This window comes from Anopheles moucheti, chromosome 2 (genome assembly GCF_943734755.1).
Source record: "Anopheles moucheti chromosome 2, idAnoMoucSN_F20_07, whole genome shotgun sequence".
Taxonomy (NCBI): domain Eukaryota; kingdom Metazoa; phylum Arthropoda; class Insecta; order Diptera; family Culicidae; genus Anopheles; species Anopheles moucheti.
The window spans coordinates 38156527-38176202 of NC_069140.1; the positions used below are offsets into that span (position 1 = coordinate 38156527).

General features: G+C 41.2%; 1 protein-coding gene across 2 annotated transcripts in view; it reads right to left on the reverse strand.

The window, feature by feature from the left end:
- LOC128299310 (uncharacterized protein ZK1073.1) overlaps positions 1 to 19676 on the reverse strand; it is a 37684-nt gene that overhangs the window by 9849 nt on the left and 8159 nt on the right. The window contains exons 1-2 of one of the 2 annotated variants that reach the window (XM_053035230.1): positions 13360 to 13388; positions 12330 to 12758 (exon numbers count right to left, since the gene is read on the reverse strand). The exons of the other annotated variant lie outside the window; for it this stretch is intronic. Coding sequence (XP_052891190.1) covers positions 12330 to 12401 — 72 coding nt within the window. The 5' untranslated portion in view covers positions 12402 to 12758; positions 13360 to 13388. Of the gene's footprint in view, positions 1 to 12329; positions 12759 to 13359; positions 13389 to 19676 lie in introns of those variants that run through there. 2 annotated transcript variants of the gene reach the window in all.

Sequence of the window (19676 nt, forward strand, 5' to 3'; positions counted from 1 at the left end):
TTCTCTGCCACTGGAACGATTTCCTTTCGCTTTGCTCCTTTCGCCGGCGCACGGTTGCAGGGCAATCTTTTATTTCCCTTTGTTTATTTATTACTTCACGTTCTACTGCGATCAACTTGTTGCACGCCCGAGGGTATGGGCAACTTGGCAGAATGTTGGATGTTGTTGTTCGTTAGCGAAAACTCTGCTGTTTACCGGACGGCCGGCAAGTTGGCATAACAAGTTCCACACAATTCGGTACTCGTCGTAATTGTACGCAGCCGCATCACAGATATTATGGTTGCCTGTTCACTATAAAACACTTTCCTGCACAGAATGAATAATGATCGCATTTGTTTCGATTGTTGTGATAAAAGTTCTTGAAGCCTAGCACTACTTATTTGCAGTTGGCACTATATTTATGGTCTCTGCTACTTCATTAGTTGTCTTTGAATAAGTTAAATGCTACATATTTGTTATTATAGCACCATAGTCGAACATAACAAAACATGTACAGGTGATCGTTGAAGTACAAGCCTGATCTGATATACTCAACTGTGAAGATACGTTGAATTTTATTCGTTGTAACTCACTGAGGTGGGTGCAATAAGAGAGAATATGTTGAATAATACCTTCTTATCCATAATATTTGTACAATTAAGACCCTGATCTATAACCTTCAAATACTAGCGATATTGTCCCACCCCCTATTTGTGAACTACTAGACATTAAGCGTAGTCTATAAGATATACGGCCTGGCCGTTCTAACGATAATAAAAAAAAAAAAAAAAAAATACTAGCGATATAATAGATTTAGTATACATACATTCTACAACAGTAGTTTTGTCCTAACTAAAATTAAATCTCAATAAACCCTTAGTGAATGCTAGTAAAAACAGTTAACAAACACACGGGCGATCGCTTCTCAAATATGTCCCTAATACACCAATATTTAAAAAAGATCATAAAGGAGACCTCGTAAACCTACGACAAGCAATGTTTAGTTTAGACAGTTAGCCTTTACTATTCAAATTTGATCTCACAGAAGTAACGAAATAATAGTAACTTAACCGAATCCTCTGAAGATACGTTCGCATCTTCTGATTTTGAATCTGATTCAAGACCATTTGTTCCAAAAAGCAAAGCAATACCAACTTTCCAAAGGACTCGCTTCGTTATCTTTCCTAGTCAGTTTTACAGTTTACTTCTGGTCGCTCGTTGAGGCAAATTGCGTTTTTGCTCTTTCAATATTTGAGAATTCAATTTCTTCCATGCCCGCATGTTTGGCTGACGCTCCATTACCTATACCACACCCACGCGCAGTAAACAGTACACGTTACAGCTTTCCTTTTACAATATTGACAGCCACATCAAAACGCTTTCACACGCCCGTGGCCACCAAATACCGGAAGCGTACACCCGTACTTCACACTCGCGCACATTTTAACAGCAAGCTAATATTTATTTTATAACGAACGTAAACATGTGCGTCTCCGTACACTCTTAACCTGCATACCCGCGGGCATACGGTGCAAGGACGAGGCTCAAGCACGAAAAACTCGAAGGCGTGAAAGTGCAAGAAACCGTCCGTACCTATTTCCAAACACCTTCCCATTCCTCGCTGCTGCCACGTTCGATCGAACGCGCCCGTATCGAGAATCCATTGCCTTCTCCCACGTCAACAAGTGGCCACTTATCGAGGCTGCATCGTTCCAAGGCACTTCAACTTCATTTATGTACGTCCGTCTGGGTCGCAGTGGGTGTGGGTGAGCCTTCCGCTATGGTGCACGGTATACAATCACCACTTTCCACCATCGGACTTTCGAAACACGTCGATTCGTTACGTGACTTTGGACGTTTTGCTACCGTCCCGTCACGGAAATATACCGCTGGAACGCTTTTCCGGTGCAACAGACACAGACGCAAAAGGTGACGAACCGGACCGGAAATGGTACGCTACGGGACTTCGAAACGGATAGGCTTCTGTCTAACGCGTCCATAGCTCACGTACTCATGGCTGTTCGGATCGTGATCTATTTTCGGCCTTGCCTCGTCCTTGTGTGTGTTTGTTTTGGATTTTGTCTTCCTACTGATGTCATCGTGTAATATTTCCACCATACTGGACTAACCATAAACGACTAACCCGAAACACTAATAAGCATTCAGAAAGCTTTTGCGGCGTGTTTTGTTCCGAACATATGGGAAGGCATTCATTTTACAACTATACGAACGGATGGGCAGGATAATAGCTCATCTGCATAACTACCAGTTATAGTGTTGAAAATAGAACGAGTCTGATTAAATGAAGAAAAGCTGGCTGTGGCTGACAGTTACAAAATCATCCAAAAGATCCACGAGTTAAGTCTAATGGAGTGATGGATCAGTGGAATTGGAAATTGAATTATATTAGCGAGAGAAAAGCTCAAATTGGACGATTGAATATAAAGTCTCGAAATGTTTTCAACAAGAGATTTTGCTAATGAATCTTATGAATCATTAAGAGCGCTAGTGATGTTCAAACCCTTCAGTTACTTATGTTGAGACACATTTCTTCAAAAAAAAAAAAAATAAAATTTCCTCGCAAAAAACACAACATCTTTCAAAAATTCCTTTGCAGTTTCTTACCCTTCACTAAACTTCGCATGAGTTAGGTGAAAATGCACCTCAAACGCACCACCATGCGCACAGTTCCGCAATCAAGTGCTATAAATAAATCACCATCACCACACAGAAGCACAATCGTGACGGGTTGCTCCCTTGGCAAAACCATCTTCAAATCGTTACGAATCTCTGCCTGTCAGCAGCAAGAACAACAACCTCCTCCAAGCATAACACGCAAATACTCCATTTCCGATCAATTTCCAATCAGCGTACGCGAATCGATCGGCACAGCAAACTATTTCTCGGTCCCGGGCCAACGGCAGTTTTTATGGCAGAGCGAACGAGCGCGGGTTAGAGTCCATAAGGGTCCACAGGCGGCTTTCATACCGATGGTAGACTTGGCTCCACTCATGGCCACATGGCAACCATGTGCGTTGCAATGAACTTTTCAATTGCGGATAATTGCTTTTAAATTAAATCGCTTTTCTCGCGCTGAACCTACCCATCTACGCAGTAAAGACAGCCAGCCCAGTGCTGCAAATGTTCCGGTTGCTGCAGCCTTAAACTGGTGTGGGCTAAGCAGGGCTGGCTTGGACTGGATGCGAATTGGTTATATGAACAGATGCCTTACATATAGCACATGGTGCTCTATAGGAGGTGTTTAACAAGGGTAAATTATCAATCAAGGGAGAAAAACTGTAGCTTGAATTTATGGATAAGAAATAGCGTTACGCTAGTAAGTAAGAAATCCCTTGATAACAAACTGACAAACATGATTTATCATTACAAGATTTATACAACTAATTGGCGAAAGAGATAAAAACAAGTTCATTTTAATCTATCGCAATAAATCGAAATATCAAAAGGATGTTTCTGTATGATGAAGCTGCAGTAATTCACCTCACCAGTGAGTCACAGAGTCGGGGATGTTGGGGAACGTTTTTCTTTTTTGAGTTGGCACGCCTCATTACCATACGTTTAACAAACTTGCCATTTCTACAAACGACTGCTCCTTTTGATGTAACTCGTTTGAGCAATTCCTTTGCGTTGATACTCCATTAGAATTGGAATTGGAACAAGATTCTCCGTTAGAATTGGTAGGGAGTGAGCTTCCCAAAAATAACTTATGGAATCGCATTCACTTTAAAATCTACCACAGGCATTTCCGTATAATATGATCACGTAAACTTTACACATATCTCTGAATTCTTACAAAAATCTCTACTATAGATACAGAAATGCAGAAATGCAACCCAGACTCCTCGTGTTTTGCAATGTGTATTACGATGTATTGCACAGTGTAAGTTTTATAGCGAATATTTAATTTGGCATTATATAAAATTTCCTTTTCTACGTTGACACCTTTACTTTAATAGTAACACTAGTAGGACACATTTCAACGAATTTGCAGTTCATTAATTAAAATAAAAATCACTAGGATTTTAGAACAATATTTCACATTACAATTTCATTTTACAATCTATTTCAAGGCACTGTCAAACTTACAAACGAACCTACGATACTGTCACTCCATACAAAGTGATCTTTAATGTGAAATGAAAACTATAACGTGCGTAAACTTTTGTGCATTCTTTTATAAATTATCTTCCATTGTTTGTCGTTGCTCGCAATTATTTGTTTATAACACAACAAAGAGAGTAATTTTATCCGGATGGCAACCATATTCATCATTGGTCATCATATCATCATGAAACCACACGCAACGAGCTATCACTCCGCAGAATTCGATCTTTTGTTCCACGTACGTAACAAAATCCACACGCCACTAAATAAACACGATTGTTCGCTTTACCACCCCCTGGTTTATGATTTCTTAATGTTGCGCACTTTCATGGTTAATAAATTGCACCACATGTCCGCAGGCGATCCACCGATCGGATGGTGCGCGCACATTCCACGAAAAAGGCACTGGTTGGGCGAATGGGCAGATACGCCAACGCTAACGGCGAAGCACATAATTCGCCACTTGGGACAAAGACCGCCAATGATTGTATGCATTTCATATTTTGTTTTCGTTCATAAACCACAAACACATCATCGACAGTAATTATTCGTTACCAATAATGATCGCAGCTAACGCAATAAACATGAAACCACACTATGCCTATGGCGAATAGCTGCAACAAGATGTGGTCGCGATTAATAAAAATTCTGGCGCTAAAATACACACTGCATTCAAGAGAATTTTATTTCACAAACCGATCACACACGATCCCGAAGGAATGAACTTCTCATTCTCACACTGCTCGAGGCGTATCGGTTCCAGCTGTGTTGCTGACTAAGCGAAGACTGAAGCGATACATATTTGTGTATCGTCTGAAGCTGGCATGCAAAGCAATGCCAGAGCACGGTCGATTGATTTGCAGTGGCCTGCCTAGATTGGAATTGAAATTATTGACATTTTCATCGCTCCTTCTCCCTACCAACTCCACCCTCGAAACCACCATTTTGCGAGTGTTCAAAAACTGGCCGTCTGATTGGAATGGGCTTCCTGCCACCATCGGCTCACACTCGATTGGCAGTGATTGGTTTGATGGTTTGATCGTGGTGGTTGAAAATTTAAATTAGCTCCACAAATCATCATGAAGCCGGATGCGCTCTTTAGTTTGTCCATTGCTCGATGGTCTGGCACTAAAAAAATAACCTTTTTATTGCGGTACATACTTTCACGTAGCTTTGGTGAGGGGCCGAAACAAATTGGTGGAGAAATTTAATCAACACCCAACACCACTCTTAAATCAAATACACGTGCCGTGTGTGGTTCAGTGAAGTGAAACGATTTATTTTTATTTTTTTATTCTAACAACAAAAAAAAGAAAACGGCCACGATGACCCATACTCGCGGGTTGGAAATTTGATATCCTATCGATCGGTTACGGAACAAAGTGATCGAAAAAGGACAAACCTAACCGATGCGAAATTGAGGCTTTACTGTAGGCGCGGTAAGTGTTGCGGTGCGATTGTTCGATATGGGAAATAAAATTGTTAGCAACATGAGAGTGAGAGAAAAAAAGCCTTTTCTTACGGTATGATAACATTTCCATCCAACTCGGTTCCCGAAAAAAAATGGCACGGCGGGAATCCCTTCGGATTAATCAATTATCCATCAGTTGCGCAGTTGGGCCAGGTGAAGCGTAATGCCTGTTAAAGGGCTCGCTAGGCCAACTCGTAAAAGTTCGTTAACCTTAGAACTGGGGTTCAGGGGAAGGCTTTCCTGTCGACGGTTGGAGTCAACGAGTGGGTACCAAAAGTATCGAATTTCATGCATAAATGATAGCTAGCGAAGCAAGCCTTATAAAAGTCAGCTCAAGGGATTCATGGTTTCTGTGCTAGCTTGGCTGGATAAATAAAAAGCTGCGCGAAGGATGTTGCCCATAAGGTATAACATTTTTTACTAATGTTTAATCTTACCATAGCATGTATCTTAATTTAAATCAAGATTTTTGATAGCTAAACAGCAACATATCGTATGGTAGTAATGTATTTACATTTTTTTTGTCCAAATACATACACACCTTATCTTCGTTTGATACGATCCTAGTTGATTGCCGACATAAATGTATGAAGAGTCTTGATGATTGGTGCGTAGACTCATCACTTTGCCACGACTTGCAACGTGCAACGATAAAAGAGAAACGGAATACCAAATCTGCAGAGATGTTACATGGAATTGGCTTACGGCTCCCAGTAGAGATATCAAATCAAAAACACACTTTCGTAGACTTTAGAAATATATTCGAGAATCCTTTAGATACTGGAAACAGTAATAATGATAAGACGTATGTGCGGAATTGGCCTGAAGTCTGTAACCTTTGTAAAAATAAACTTCCAAGCTTAAGCAAAGGGCCAAACGAAGGAGTGAAAAGATTAAGCAAATTTGTCACCAACAAAACATTAAAAATACATAAATTTATATCTCGACTTGAACCTGTAAACTAAAAATGAACTGAATGCTGTAACCCTGTTGTACCCCGAGGTCGAAAGCGAAAAGAGTGATAGAAGCAATTGTAGATTAATTACTATCATTTGGTAACAACGGCCAATGTCCTACCGACATGAAGCTTTCGAAGCTAAATATTACGTCAACTACTATTGCGAACTTGTTTGTCCGAGTCTAAATGGTAGCAGAGTTGGAAACTTTCAATTTACCTTTCAGCAGTGACGAAATAATGTAGTTTCTGTATATCTGATGCAGTGAAGCAGGAAATCGAAAGCTATCAATTAATTTTCTAATCTTTAAAGCATTTGACCCTGTCGACAGTCCTCTTATGATTGGAGTGTCCATGCTGACAGGTGTATTAACCAAAGAATGCGTACATTGAGCAGTGAGGTAATAACATTGCATAACCATTCTCACATGTTCTGATAATGATAATTCCTTTACGCTGCAAACACCCGACAAAAATTAATCAAGACACTTCATTCCAAACCTTAAGTGATGTCTATCATCTCTTTTTCAAGTGCAAATGTAGCAAAAACACTTGACAAACTGTACAGCCTGAACCAATTGAATGCGGTTGAACATGTGCATTTATTACATTGTCCAGGTAATGGGCAGATCAGGAAGAGTATAGTGTTATCTATTGTTTGTATTAAAACTTGAATAACGAATTTATTGAACTTGCAACTCAACGTAGTGCTGGGGGTGTAATTGTTTCATTTTTCTTTCCAGGAGTCCAGGTCTTTCCAGGAGAAAGACTTACAATTTATCCGTAAACATTTATAATTTTGGGAAAAATTTGCTACTAAAATAAGCAATTCATGTGTCTTTCATACAATACTCGTGTCCGTTGCGATTTCGTTCCAGTTTCTACGATTGGCTTAGCATTTATTTATTTAACATATTTTACCAAAATCGATAAAGCGTACCAACTGCCATGGTTCCGAATCGAATCATAAAACGAGCATCCAAGCCAACGCTCACGTCATTCGATTTTATTGGCTGGCCTTACTCTTCCCATATTCCCATATTCCCAACGAAAATGGGACAACTTCTGCATGGTAAAAGGCAAACACAGCTCTCGTCGATGACTTGCAAAGCTAGAACACAGCAACCGTCCGGCGTTAAAGTTTCATGATATTTTCTACATCCGAATGCATCATCCTTCCGATTGAGGTAAAACGTTTCCTCCCAACGAAAAAGCTATCTTCATCTTGTGCTCGTTTATTTTCCCACCCACAGACAACTGGCCATACGGAGGAGTTCCAACGGTAATACTTAGCATACTGGCCACGTGTTCCCGACGTGGTCGACTGTCGAAACGAATTAAGGCACCGTGGGTTTGGGTATGACAGATGTAAGGCAACGCACCATCAAACACCATCGGAATTTGCTCCGCTGATGCTACCAATAATGGACGTGATTTCGTTGCGAATTGATCGATCGAGCAAACAAGCTTGTCTAGGTTCACCGAAGCCCTTACCCATAAAGTTTAGTTGGCTAAATTAATCGACATACGATGGTGCTAGAGTCGATGGTTGTGGTTCGATTCGCTTCTTCTACCAGAAAGCATATTTTCGTGCGAAGGAAAGACGTTCAATATGACGATCACCAATCAGTAGAAGCACTACCGTGCAATCTGTCGTTGTGATTATTAGTTTTGATGGTCTTTTCAAAGCTTTCGTGTCTGATTTATCGTGGAATTATATAGAAGCAAAGATCTTTAAGTTTTTAGATAGATTTTACTTTGTTCGAGAATTTTTCAAAGCACACGATGCGTTAATGGACACGCAACATCGACGTGGTAAAGGCAAGTAGACGTCTGAAGCTCATACCAACGAAACCGAACATACTTAACAAACATAAAAGAAAGATTAAATAGCTTTTAACCTCTACTAGTTCTAGTTGCATAGAACGTTCTTTCATCTTTCAATGACCCTTGAGCACCCGCACTTCTGCTGCAAAATGCAACTCTCTTCACAACGGTACAGTTCAGTTACATTCATCCGACGTGCGTTGTGTTCTGAGCCAACCTTTTGCACTTGTAAGTATTCTATGCACTACTTCCTAAAACCAGTAAAGCTCAGTGGAATAAAATACGGTACGACACCACCCTGCCTGTTGCTATATTTGATTCTAGTTCCTTCAAACCTAACGTATATCGGTGATGCACTCTTGATACTCCAACAACTTCAGGGACGAACATATGCATAAGTATCTACTTAATTTATGTGGACCGTTCGAAGCAAGCGCACTTCCACTTCGTACTACTACGGACCGGAGATTACCAATTTCCGGAACGTTCATTGAGCCTCAAATGGATGCTAGTAGAAGTTTCGAAATGGATGAGTGATTCTGATAATCAATTTCCGAAAGAAACGCTCCATTGCAGTTAATCAAAACAGCTTGCACGCTCCTTCCCGTAGATCGTCACGAAACGATCATAAACTACCAGGCGTCTCCATTTCGAAACATCCTCAAGATTATTCACCTTAAATGCAAAAGGTAGAGCGATGTACTAATACGCAGTGCTGGTTTTAAATTAATGATTAGGCTTGGTAAATATGGAAATGTTGTTACAATTTCCCTTGTTTCCATTGCTGTTCCTCTGCATAGTTCCTTTCACCCTTCATTGTATTATGCCGAAAGTGTAAGCAAAGGGAAAAGCTGGGAAACAATCTGATATAACAATCCATTAATACTACTCACCCAAAACCCGCTCTCTAAACTGTCACTTTTGTTTCAGCTTTACGTCAATCACACTCACACATACACACAATACTTGCATGTAAAAGCAATGATGATAAACAGCAGCATAATCGTGCGTATAATCTTTTACCATTTATCAGCCAATTGGGTGCTCACCAGGTTTATTTGGAAGCCATACAACGCTTAAAAACACACGACACACCAAATAATCGATAAATCCGCATCCGTGATTACAGTGAGCGTGATTTGAGCTGATGTGCGAAAACAAGTGGAAAAAAATGCCAGAACAGACAACATTAGCCCACTATCGAAATGAATACATCGTTCGTCACGGTTGGCTGGCATACAACAACGGCTCCGGCTGGTATGCATCATCTTATTCAATTTAATGCTTCACGATAAGGTAAAGTCTGGACGCAAATGCAATCATAAATATTATATTTGGTCGTCCTTTATACGCTTTAGCTTGATTCTTGTTGTCTTTCTCCTTTTTCAATTTCAATTTATCTCGTATCGTTTCATCGTTCTCGTCCGCGTGCCAATTTATTTTTTCTACATTAAATGAATGAATAACGCCTGTAGACGGATAACTTGTTTCTCGTTATGGTTTGTGTTCATCTCGGCATGGGTAGGATGTGTCCTCATTTTTTCTGCTTTCTACCAATATTTGTCGCCATGCATACACCTGCCACGATTTCCCTTTTGCAACCATCTACGTTATGGTAAAAGTTTTCCACAGCCTTCCGTGACTGATTTTTCATTTTCCCTCGTTTGTTTCCCAAACAGAGCCTTTCGACCGTTTTGCTTTTGCGCTCACGTACAAAACCCAGTATCAATTCTACATTCTGCTGTTGTTGATTATTTTTCCAGCCATGGCTCAACCCTCGGGGGTGGATTCAACAAAAGCATACTTTCAGCCACAAACAGTGGTAGTTTCCCATGCATGCAAACAAAAAATAAACCCGGCCACCGGGTTGCGCTTCAGCACATCAGTGTTGACCTCATTTCTAGCGTACATTATGAGTGCAGAAATGTCCCCCGTTTACAACCACCTATACCAGACTTCCCTCATCACCCCTTTCCCCTCCCATTCCACGGCCACTAAGGATGTACCACTGGAATACGACTGAAAAGAGGCTCTTTATGTCCGCCTCACTACTGTCACTAGACGCTAGAGGCAAAACAAATATTAAGCATACGGAGACAGGAAGATTGGGAACAGTGGGCTCATGCTTTTGTCTCCCTTGCATGACGCTTCTGTGTATGTGTATGTGTGTGTATCATTTATCATCTTATCGGTCGTGCATTTGTAGGTTTCGTTGTACCCAACCCGGTATAAAATGGATAGCCCAGGATTTGAAGTCATCGTACCCGGGTTTTTGGTGAAATCGATTGGCAAAAAAGAGTGGAAAAAACAACATGTTTAATATTCTCTTGCTTTTTTGAATGTATCATTTTTTTTTTGCGCTGTGCTTTGCTATCATCGTAGCGTCCTGCATATTAAAATATTGATCATACCATCGTTTGCGCTCCGGTTGTTTTAAATGATCAATTATTCGTTGCTTCGTTTGCAAAACGATATTACGAAGGTTCGGCTAGCGAGTATAAGCGAAGTTATAAAAGTTCATTTGCTATGCAGCACTTTTATTCACTGCACTGGTTCATTAAATCAATATTTAAGGATTCGGTGAGAAATTGCACCATCAGTTGGGCGTGATTTTGCGGCACTGGTTTTCCGTTCCAGATGGAATCCGTTTTGCCTTACTCAAAAATTAAAAGGTTCAACTCTTTCGTTGGATACAGTTTTACCGTTCGGCTAGAATGTTATATTTTAAAATACATAGCTCCTACAAAACTTCTCTTTATTCTGCACCAGTGCAAATTAGCTTGGATAATATCCTCCAGAATAAGTTTAGTTTGATATAGTGATTAGTTTATATTTGGCAGTATCGAACATCTGAAATCAATTTTTCTTCTCAAAAGTAAATGATATTCTTAATGAGGGTGCCTTCTTTAGCCATTAATATATTTTCAAAATTGTCAAATATAGCTAGAGGTGATTTAGATGAAAGGCACTCGAAAAGGTATAATACCGAAACCGAATACCGAAAAGGTATAATACTGGCAGTAGCTGATATATTATGATGAGCACTTTAAGTATATCTTGAATTATAAAATTCTTCCTGTTTCGTATTGTAACTAGTTCTACTCAAAGCGAAGTTCTATTGTTTCGCAATTAGCAACATTCTGTGCATCCGGCATCGACTGTGCCTGGCCGTTCTCAAAAGAATAAAATGTAAATCAACTTTGTTAATTCGCCATCCTAAGAACGACGTTACACTCAGCAATAAAATGTTTCATATTTATGTTTCTTGTCCATAATAATATTTTGAAACATCATTTTACAATAAGAATTTGTCAAAGATTTTGACTTTTTTTGTAAAGAACTGCTTCAAACATATCCGACTTACAAACCATAAATAATAGTGCACTTGTTTAACTTTATTCCCTTGAGTTCACAACCACAACGCACGGTTAAATGTGTGCCATTTGACGTTTTCAACTTCAATCCGAAGGCGTCTGCCAAGTGTTTTGCTTGCTCACGCAGAAAATGGCGCGTAAAAAAGCCATCAGCCAGAAAACCGACCGTAAGGGATCAGCAGAGCACACCATTTACACACTCAATACAACAAAGCTTCCCTGAAAATGGTGAAAAGCGTCTCTAGGTATAAAGCTTTTAAAGAGCACAATAACGAGGGCTTTTGCTTTTACTAACCGACACCATTACCACATCCTTCAACGTTGCATTTAGCCATAAATGGAACACGGATTAGGCGACTCGTAGCCGACGCAAACGAAAAACCCCCATGCACAACAGCTAAACGAATTGTTCTGCCTATGGATGGTGTATATAAAGTCTGGGCAAGTGTTCTGGTTTCGATACAACCCGAGAAGGAACAGGATATTGACAACGTCCTCCTTACTGTGGTAAATGTGTTCGTCGGGTTTGTCATCCCCCTAACGGCCGGCCCATTCCCACTCCGCCGCCATTCGTTCGCCACGGTGAGCAGATACGTACGTGAACGCCTTTCGACGAGGGAGAACCTGCCGGAACAGCCGATGTCGCGTCGTTTGCCTTCGGTTTTTCCATCCTCCAATGTTCTGGACTGATTGCTCGAACGAGATTGCTCTATCTGTATGTGTGCTGTGTCTGTCGAAGAGTTGAACTTCCCGTGCGGAGTTTTTGTGCCGTGTCGATGATTTTGTTTTATGTGATGCTATTCTCCCGTAACCCGGCTCCGGTTGATTATATTACTTCATCCGGTTTGTTCTTCCTGGTTTGTGATACGCAAACGACACAAAACACGCGCGTTTCTTGACGCGAATGGGTTCGCTACTATTGCGCTCCACCCAGTAGACGATCCAACGTTCACGTGCGCGTTAATATTCTTCACCTCACTGCACTTACTTCACACACATTAGCAGTAACCTGCAAGCTGGCACGTTTCTAGTGGTGAAATAAAATTATTCAAAACTACATACTTCAAACCACTGTCACTAAATTATGTTTCCCTTCCACATGAAAGCCCGCATGATGAAGGTAAACAAATTTCCTTAAATCAATTACACTATGGAAATTTCACTGGTTCCACTAAAGCAAACCTCTCGCAAGGGTAAATTTTCCTTTGTTGTCAGGTTCACTTAACTATGCTACCCAAAAACCACTTCGCAAACTTCGCATGTAGCTGTCTCCTCACAGCACAACCGTTGGAATGCACGGCAAATTCAAAGGGGAAAAGAATTTCATCCATCCGTTGACCCATCCCACTGGCTTGCTATTGTTTTAAGGGGGAAAAAAATAAAACAATGGCCTCGTAGATTTTTGTTGCTTCCCTAGACCAACTGCAATTTGCAATCGGCTGCACAAAAATCCGGAATCCACATGCAGCGAGCGAAATGGGCACGGTGGAGACAATACTTTTCCACTTGAATTCCCTGCAGACGGAACCAGCTCGTCACGGTGTTGGTGTAGGTAACGCTGGTACACTAAATACTAACGACCGTTTCGTTCTTTTCCTTCTCTTCTGTTCCGACGCACCAAAACGCACTTAAAACGTGAGGGAACAGGCGACACTGGACGCCCGAGGACACTGAATGGCGTCGTTATGTGCTGAGGGCGCGAATGCACTACCACCTGGTTGGTTGGAGCATCGAAGGTAAACTGAACTACGCCATCGCACCGTGCACCATCGATAAGCGCCCTAAGCGTGGGAGCTCAGCTCAACGTTTCGGCGATGAGTAAAGGGCTCACAACGCTTGTGGGAGGAACGCTTTATCACTCGGGAACGGAACTCGACATGGGGTGGATGACGTGGGGATGGAAAATGGGTACCATGGATTGGTATGGTTTCCTAAGTACGTCATTCATTTTCCCGATCGTTTTCATGTTATTTCTCAAACATTGAAAATTAATCATCGATATGCCCGATATGTCCCGCTGTTCAATTGGTGCCGTTTACTACTCTTCAGTTTGCTTTAGTTGTGTTTCAGTCACACATACACAATCACAACTTAACCCCTAGTGGAACAATAACATTGTTGCACGGAAAAGGGCGCGAGTGTTTCTTGAGTGACCATCGACGTATCGTCCATTCGCGCGCTCGCTTTGTTTGTTGTGATTCTGTTTTTCCCGGCATCGAAGCCAGATAAGCGTGGGTGAAAATGAAACGAAAAGCATAAGTTGAAATGTGAAGCCAGATAAGGGATACACAAACTCTCCCAGTGGTGAGTTCCAGGCGATTTCGTTGCAATAGAGGACTCACGCGAGATAAAACTGGCTCGCATGGAAAGTCAGTGAGAGCTGGAGAGCGTACTCTCCACTCTTTCTCACGCTCTCTTATTCCTTCTGGTGAAAATGGCTTTCCCGAAGGAATAACCAGGAATAACAATGTTTCCTTGCGCGCGCTTTTCCTCCTTCGACGAACCCTTCTTCTACTTCTGCGCGATGAATCCCGCGAGAATGGGACGGCATCGAATTGCGTCGTTCGTTAACCTTTTGCCACCGTACACGGAACCAAAGGACGTACCGGTACATGAAGATGCTGCAAAAATGTGAAGCGGCGGCATCGAAATGGAGATGGCTGTATAACCGAAAGGCGACTGTAACCTCGCCCGAAACGGCAGGATGCATCTGTGATGATGTCGGTTTTTGTGGTTTGGAAGGATTTTTTTTCTCTGCTATTTCCCTACGGCTTGGTTGCACAAACCACCATTTGGCGGTTTAATGCGAATCCTCAAGGTGGTCAAATCATTATCAGAGCTACCCGTAAGGGTAGCATTCCTCTTCCGAGGGTGGCACATTTGCGCTGGGTAACGTAATACGATAAGGACATGATGGTGATAAGTTAGCACACATCGGAGTGTGGAAAATACGACATCATACCGAGTGATTGATGGTTTTGGATTCATACTGTGTGTGGGAGGATTTTTTTTTCTACATTTCGTAACTTTCTCGGAAATAGAAAAAAATCGGTCACGCCTCAAAAAATGAATTAAATTCGAAACGATACCCGGATGCATAGCTTAAGCTAAACTGACAACAGGGATGCCACAAAGGATTCGTTTAGCTGCATATTTTACTTCAATACTGAGTTGAAAATTTATACGTATTAGGAGACTATTTTTGATCCAAGGTCCGACATAAAATCTAGCTAGGCAAACACTTATTAGAATTACTGTAAATAGGATAAAAACCGGAGATTTCTAGCCTTAAATGCAACAAAAATGCTAGACCGCATGTGGAATATGCAAGAAAGGTCTGCAAAGAAGAAAATATTTTACTAAGGGTGTAAAATTTTCTAAATAACAACGATATTCTTCTTGGCTTCGTTGCTGGCTTGAAATGTATAATTAATAACAAATCAAAGGAGAGGAAAAAAAACACGAAAAACATTCCTTATGATTACCCTATAATGGAATTTCAATGGAAAAGTGTAATGAATATTGTGAATTTATATGAATATCACCTGCTCATAGTAAAACTTTCTCTCTGATCTCTTTGTCTCTCTTTCTTTCGGTATACTACCGAACCGACCCCGATCGACCAGCGCAGACAAGAGTTCAAAAGCGTGCATATTATTTAAAAGCTCGTTAATGAAAATTTACATCTAAATACGTCCAGATCCGTATCTATCATGGTAAAGTTTTCCACCCTTGTACATTGTTCTGATGGGTTTATTATGGCCCCCATTTTGCCTTTTCTAATGAAAATTCCTTACAGAGCGATAAAGCTGTCCTTTATGGAAACAAAAAGCGAAGAGTAAACTTTCGATCAAACCTGCAATGCACAAGCACAAATGTGCCCTGTTGCTATTAGAAAAACTTCACGTTAAAGTTATACACAAATTCCCTGCTGAACTGTCTTGGTGAACCGCTCCTGTGCTATAATGCACGAACTGCATAGCATTATATGCACCTACCCTCCCAATCCTAGCCCTCGGACAGGATCAGAGATATCAAATTATCAAATCCAACCCAAGGTTGCATTCCCGCTTTCGCCTAATCTGAGCTACCTATTGGCATGTGTGAAGTAAAACTCGGAGCTGCCATATGCACTTTACAGTCTGCCAGCAATCTACCTGACTTGCAGTTGCAACTACGCCGAGGTTTTGCACGGGTGAACAGAGGGGATGGGTTTACACGAGCATACCCCCGGCTAATGTTCATGCCGTACGCCGTACACCGAAGAGGTGAATGTGTCCAATCATGCAACTTCTTCCCCGGTCACCCTTGGGGGGAATAAGCCGAAGAACTAGTAAGTAGCATGTTTCCTTCTCTTTAAACGCATCTCTTCTCTCTCGTTCTGTCCTTCGCTCGCTCTGTTGCTCTGCATCTCTGTTACTCCTGTTGGACTTATTTCTAATCTCATGAATTATGAACGCGGCTCCTAAGGTGACACCCGAACGCGTCTCCGCCACACTTGAGCATTCACACAGGCGCATTCCTGACCCTAAACGGTAAATGGAACGGATGGCAATGTCAACCATGTCTTCCACCTTGGAATGCTTCAAACACCGTTAACAATTCATGCAATCCTGCACCGGATACAGGGCACGGTGTAAACAGGTTGGAGGACACTTTCCGAGCAGAAGGCTCACTTACGGAGTCATGACATGACCGTCAGGTGGGTTGGATAACAAGGCACCGTTCTCGGAACTCCGTATGAAACAGTCGCGTACCGCCATCTTACACGCTTCGCCATACAGTGACGTCAGTGGACGGTCCAGGGGAGAGAACGACGGTGGCTCCTCGAAAGGACCGCTGGGAAAAGGCGTTACAGCTTCGCACAGTACAACGGTACGGTATAGCTTGTTGGCTGAATGATACTGATCATCTCCATCCTTAAGACCGTTGGTGTGATCCAGCGGAACTCCCACGGCTTGTGTCCGTTTTCCTTTCTTAAAGTGTAGAGATGTGAAACCAAGTGCACCACACTCACCAGTGTGTGCGGCTTGTTTTGAGGCAATTTGCGTTCCGCTTCAACACCACTTTACCGGTACGAAGAAAAGCTTTTTCGTTATCAAGGCAGCACAATGTGAAGAGAAATACTCTCGACGGTCGTTGTATTGCCGGTTGATTGTACGGGTATGAATGGGAAACGAAATAATGGAGCAGCATTAAGATGCATTGCATTTTCGTTCAGTGATTGGTTACTGTCAAACGCATATGTAAATTGTATTATCTATGCAATTGCAATTGCAAAAAAAAATCTATGCAATTCGATTAGAATGCAAACATTATCAAGAAAGGCAGCATTTCGATTATAACTTTAAAATATGTTGTTTAATTAAATCTGTAGATGGTAATAAGTATTTAACTTTTGTAAGTAATTAAATGCAATGTTTAGATTTTTTAGTCAACATTAAAACAAAGCACAACAACAAAAACAAAATCGTCATGAACAAAGGGTGTCATAAATCCTGAGGCCTGAAGTAAGGCTCTAATTTAAACGTAACTTCAAAGGTTTGTGTAGCTGATGTTATGCGATGTATTTTGTTTTTAATTACTGCTCTTCGCTCATTCTATTTGAATTTTTAACGTTTTATTTTACAATCAATACCCAAAAACGTTGCATACCTTTTGTACTTTGTCAACGGAAAAAGTGAACAATGCATACAATTTTGTGTTACAATGTTTCGAATTCAAGAGTCATAATTCGTTACGTTCTTTGAAGAATCATGGATTCGACAGTTAAATGTAGTGGTAATTCACTCACTAATTCTTATTTAACTCACTCGTGGGTTTAATTATTAGTGAATAATTTCATCACTGTGATTGAGCCTAAATTAATTTTTGAAAAAAATTAGTAGATACTCAAATAAACTCACTCACTAGTGGAATTCAATTCTCTCATTCATTTCATCTACTAGTACCCTAACTCTATTCTAATAATTGTCATATAATAATATAACTCCAATACCCTAACTTTTTTAATAATAAAAACAAAATCTTTCGAGGAATAGAGTAACACAAAAAACATAGAAAAATACAGCAAACCACTTGTACAACCATCGGCTTTCCGTTTGAAACCTTCCACCCATTGATCAGTTGCAAAAACAAACCTTTCCCTTCCGTCTGCACCGTTTTCCTGCTTCTCTAGCTCCTTATTTTACCCTTTGTTACCGTTACGCATCCCCACCCAACACGCAGCGGAACCAATTCATCGTGGCATTCGCTAAAAATAATTAACCCATCAAAGTGTGCGAAAGAGTGCACGAACGATCGGCACCAACAACACCATCATCAACGCCATCATTGCCGCTTGGACCTGCGGCTCGTCAACAGTGCCGTGCGAGAACCGTTTAAAACTGACCGAACGATATCGCGCAGTTTTCGCATCCGTAGGCAAATTCTTCATCCACAGCGTGATCGAGTGCGCGGCACCGTACGAAGCGATTGGATTGGGAAAGGTTGTAATAATCTTCTTGTTTATGTTTTCATATCGCCACTGTCGGGCAGGGTTGGAGCGGTTAGGGCGGATGTGTAAAGTGTGTGGGGCGCGCCATCATCAAATGGAGCAGTGGCAGCAGTGGCAGGCGAAGATCGAAAAAATAAACGATCTCACAAACAAACAGCCCGTCTCTAGCCGTCGCTGGCCCTGTTCGACTAAACCCCTTTTCAATTGACTGTGCGACGGTGTGTGTCGCAGTTCTATTGCGATCCATCCAGACGTAAGGAAAGCGTTGTTAGATGAATTTAGGTTAGATGCGGTCATCAGACGTAAGGGCTCGTTCGTTTCCAGAGCAATTGCTCACATTTGCCATTCCAATTAACGGACATACTGCGCGTCCTGTTTTTCCTTTGGAATAAAACAAAAATAACACACGACAAACAACGATAAAAAGTATCCGCATGATTGCATCCAATGGAGAACCGAAGATGATGATCGTTACCATTCTCGCGGCTATTTAATTTGCAGGTGCTTATCAATAGCTACAGCAGTACGATAAATATAGCGAAGGCTTGACAAATGATCATAAATTGTGCTCCACCAAGGCAAGCTCTTGTTGATAAATGCACTTAACAGTGTATGCTCACGCTCCACCGGGTGGGGTTGGAATTTATTTATCGACGATACACCAATTGGCTGGCTTCGAACTGCTCCTCTCGAATGAATGCACGCCCGTAGCTAATTGCCATTTGTCTAATCGATCGAATTTCTGTTTTTTTGCAGTATGAGCTCATACAACTTTGTTGTGCTGACGCTAGCAATGCAGCTCCGATGGTTACGACACGGGAAAAGATAATAAAAATAGGAGGCCTAAATACACTTGCAGCTACCGTACGGACTTTTTGCTCTATTGCGACATTTGTCTGTGCGTTATCAATTGCCGACACGCGTTATCTTTATTATCTTTGGCTATACAAGAAGGGGGGAACCATCACAATCTTTACGTGTAGTATTGCTACCGAATCGTAACACATTAAAGACATTTGTTTATAAAAAGGGATTAAGGCAATACCATTTATCGTGCATCGTGTCTGTATGCCTTGCGGTGGTTTATGTTACCTTTTTTGCGTGTATTTTATGGACTAGTGAATGTACTGATGGGACTTAAATTATCTTGGTGATAACAATTAATTCCGATTATTTGCAATCACCCATATCCAATGCGATAATGTTGCTGTGGATGTTGTGTTGTGATGATTAATATTACTTGAAAAAACACCATTCTGTTCTTCTAATTCTTGGAAACATTCATACAACATGAATATGGTATGGTTGATTTTGTCACTTGACAAATTTGTCAGCATTTTGTCAACTCTCGTGACCCTGCACCTAATCTGTTAACATGAACATTGAGATTGCGTACTTTGTGGCGTTTCATACCATATAAAAATAAGGCAAAATTATGTCGATGAGAGT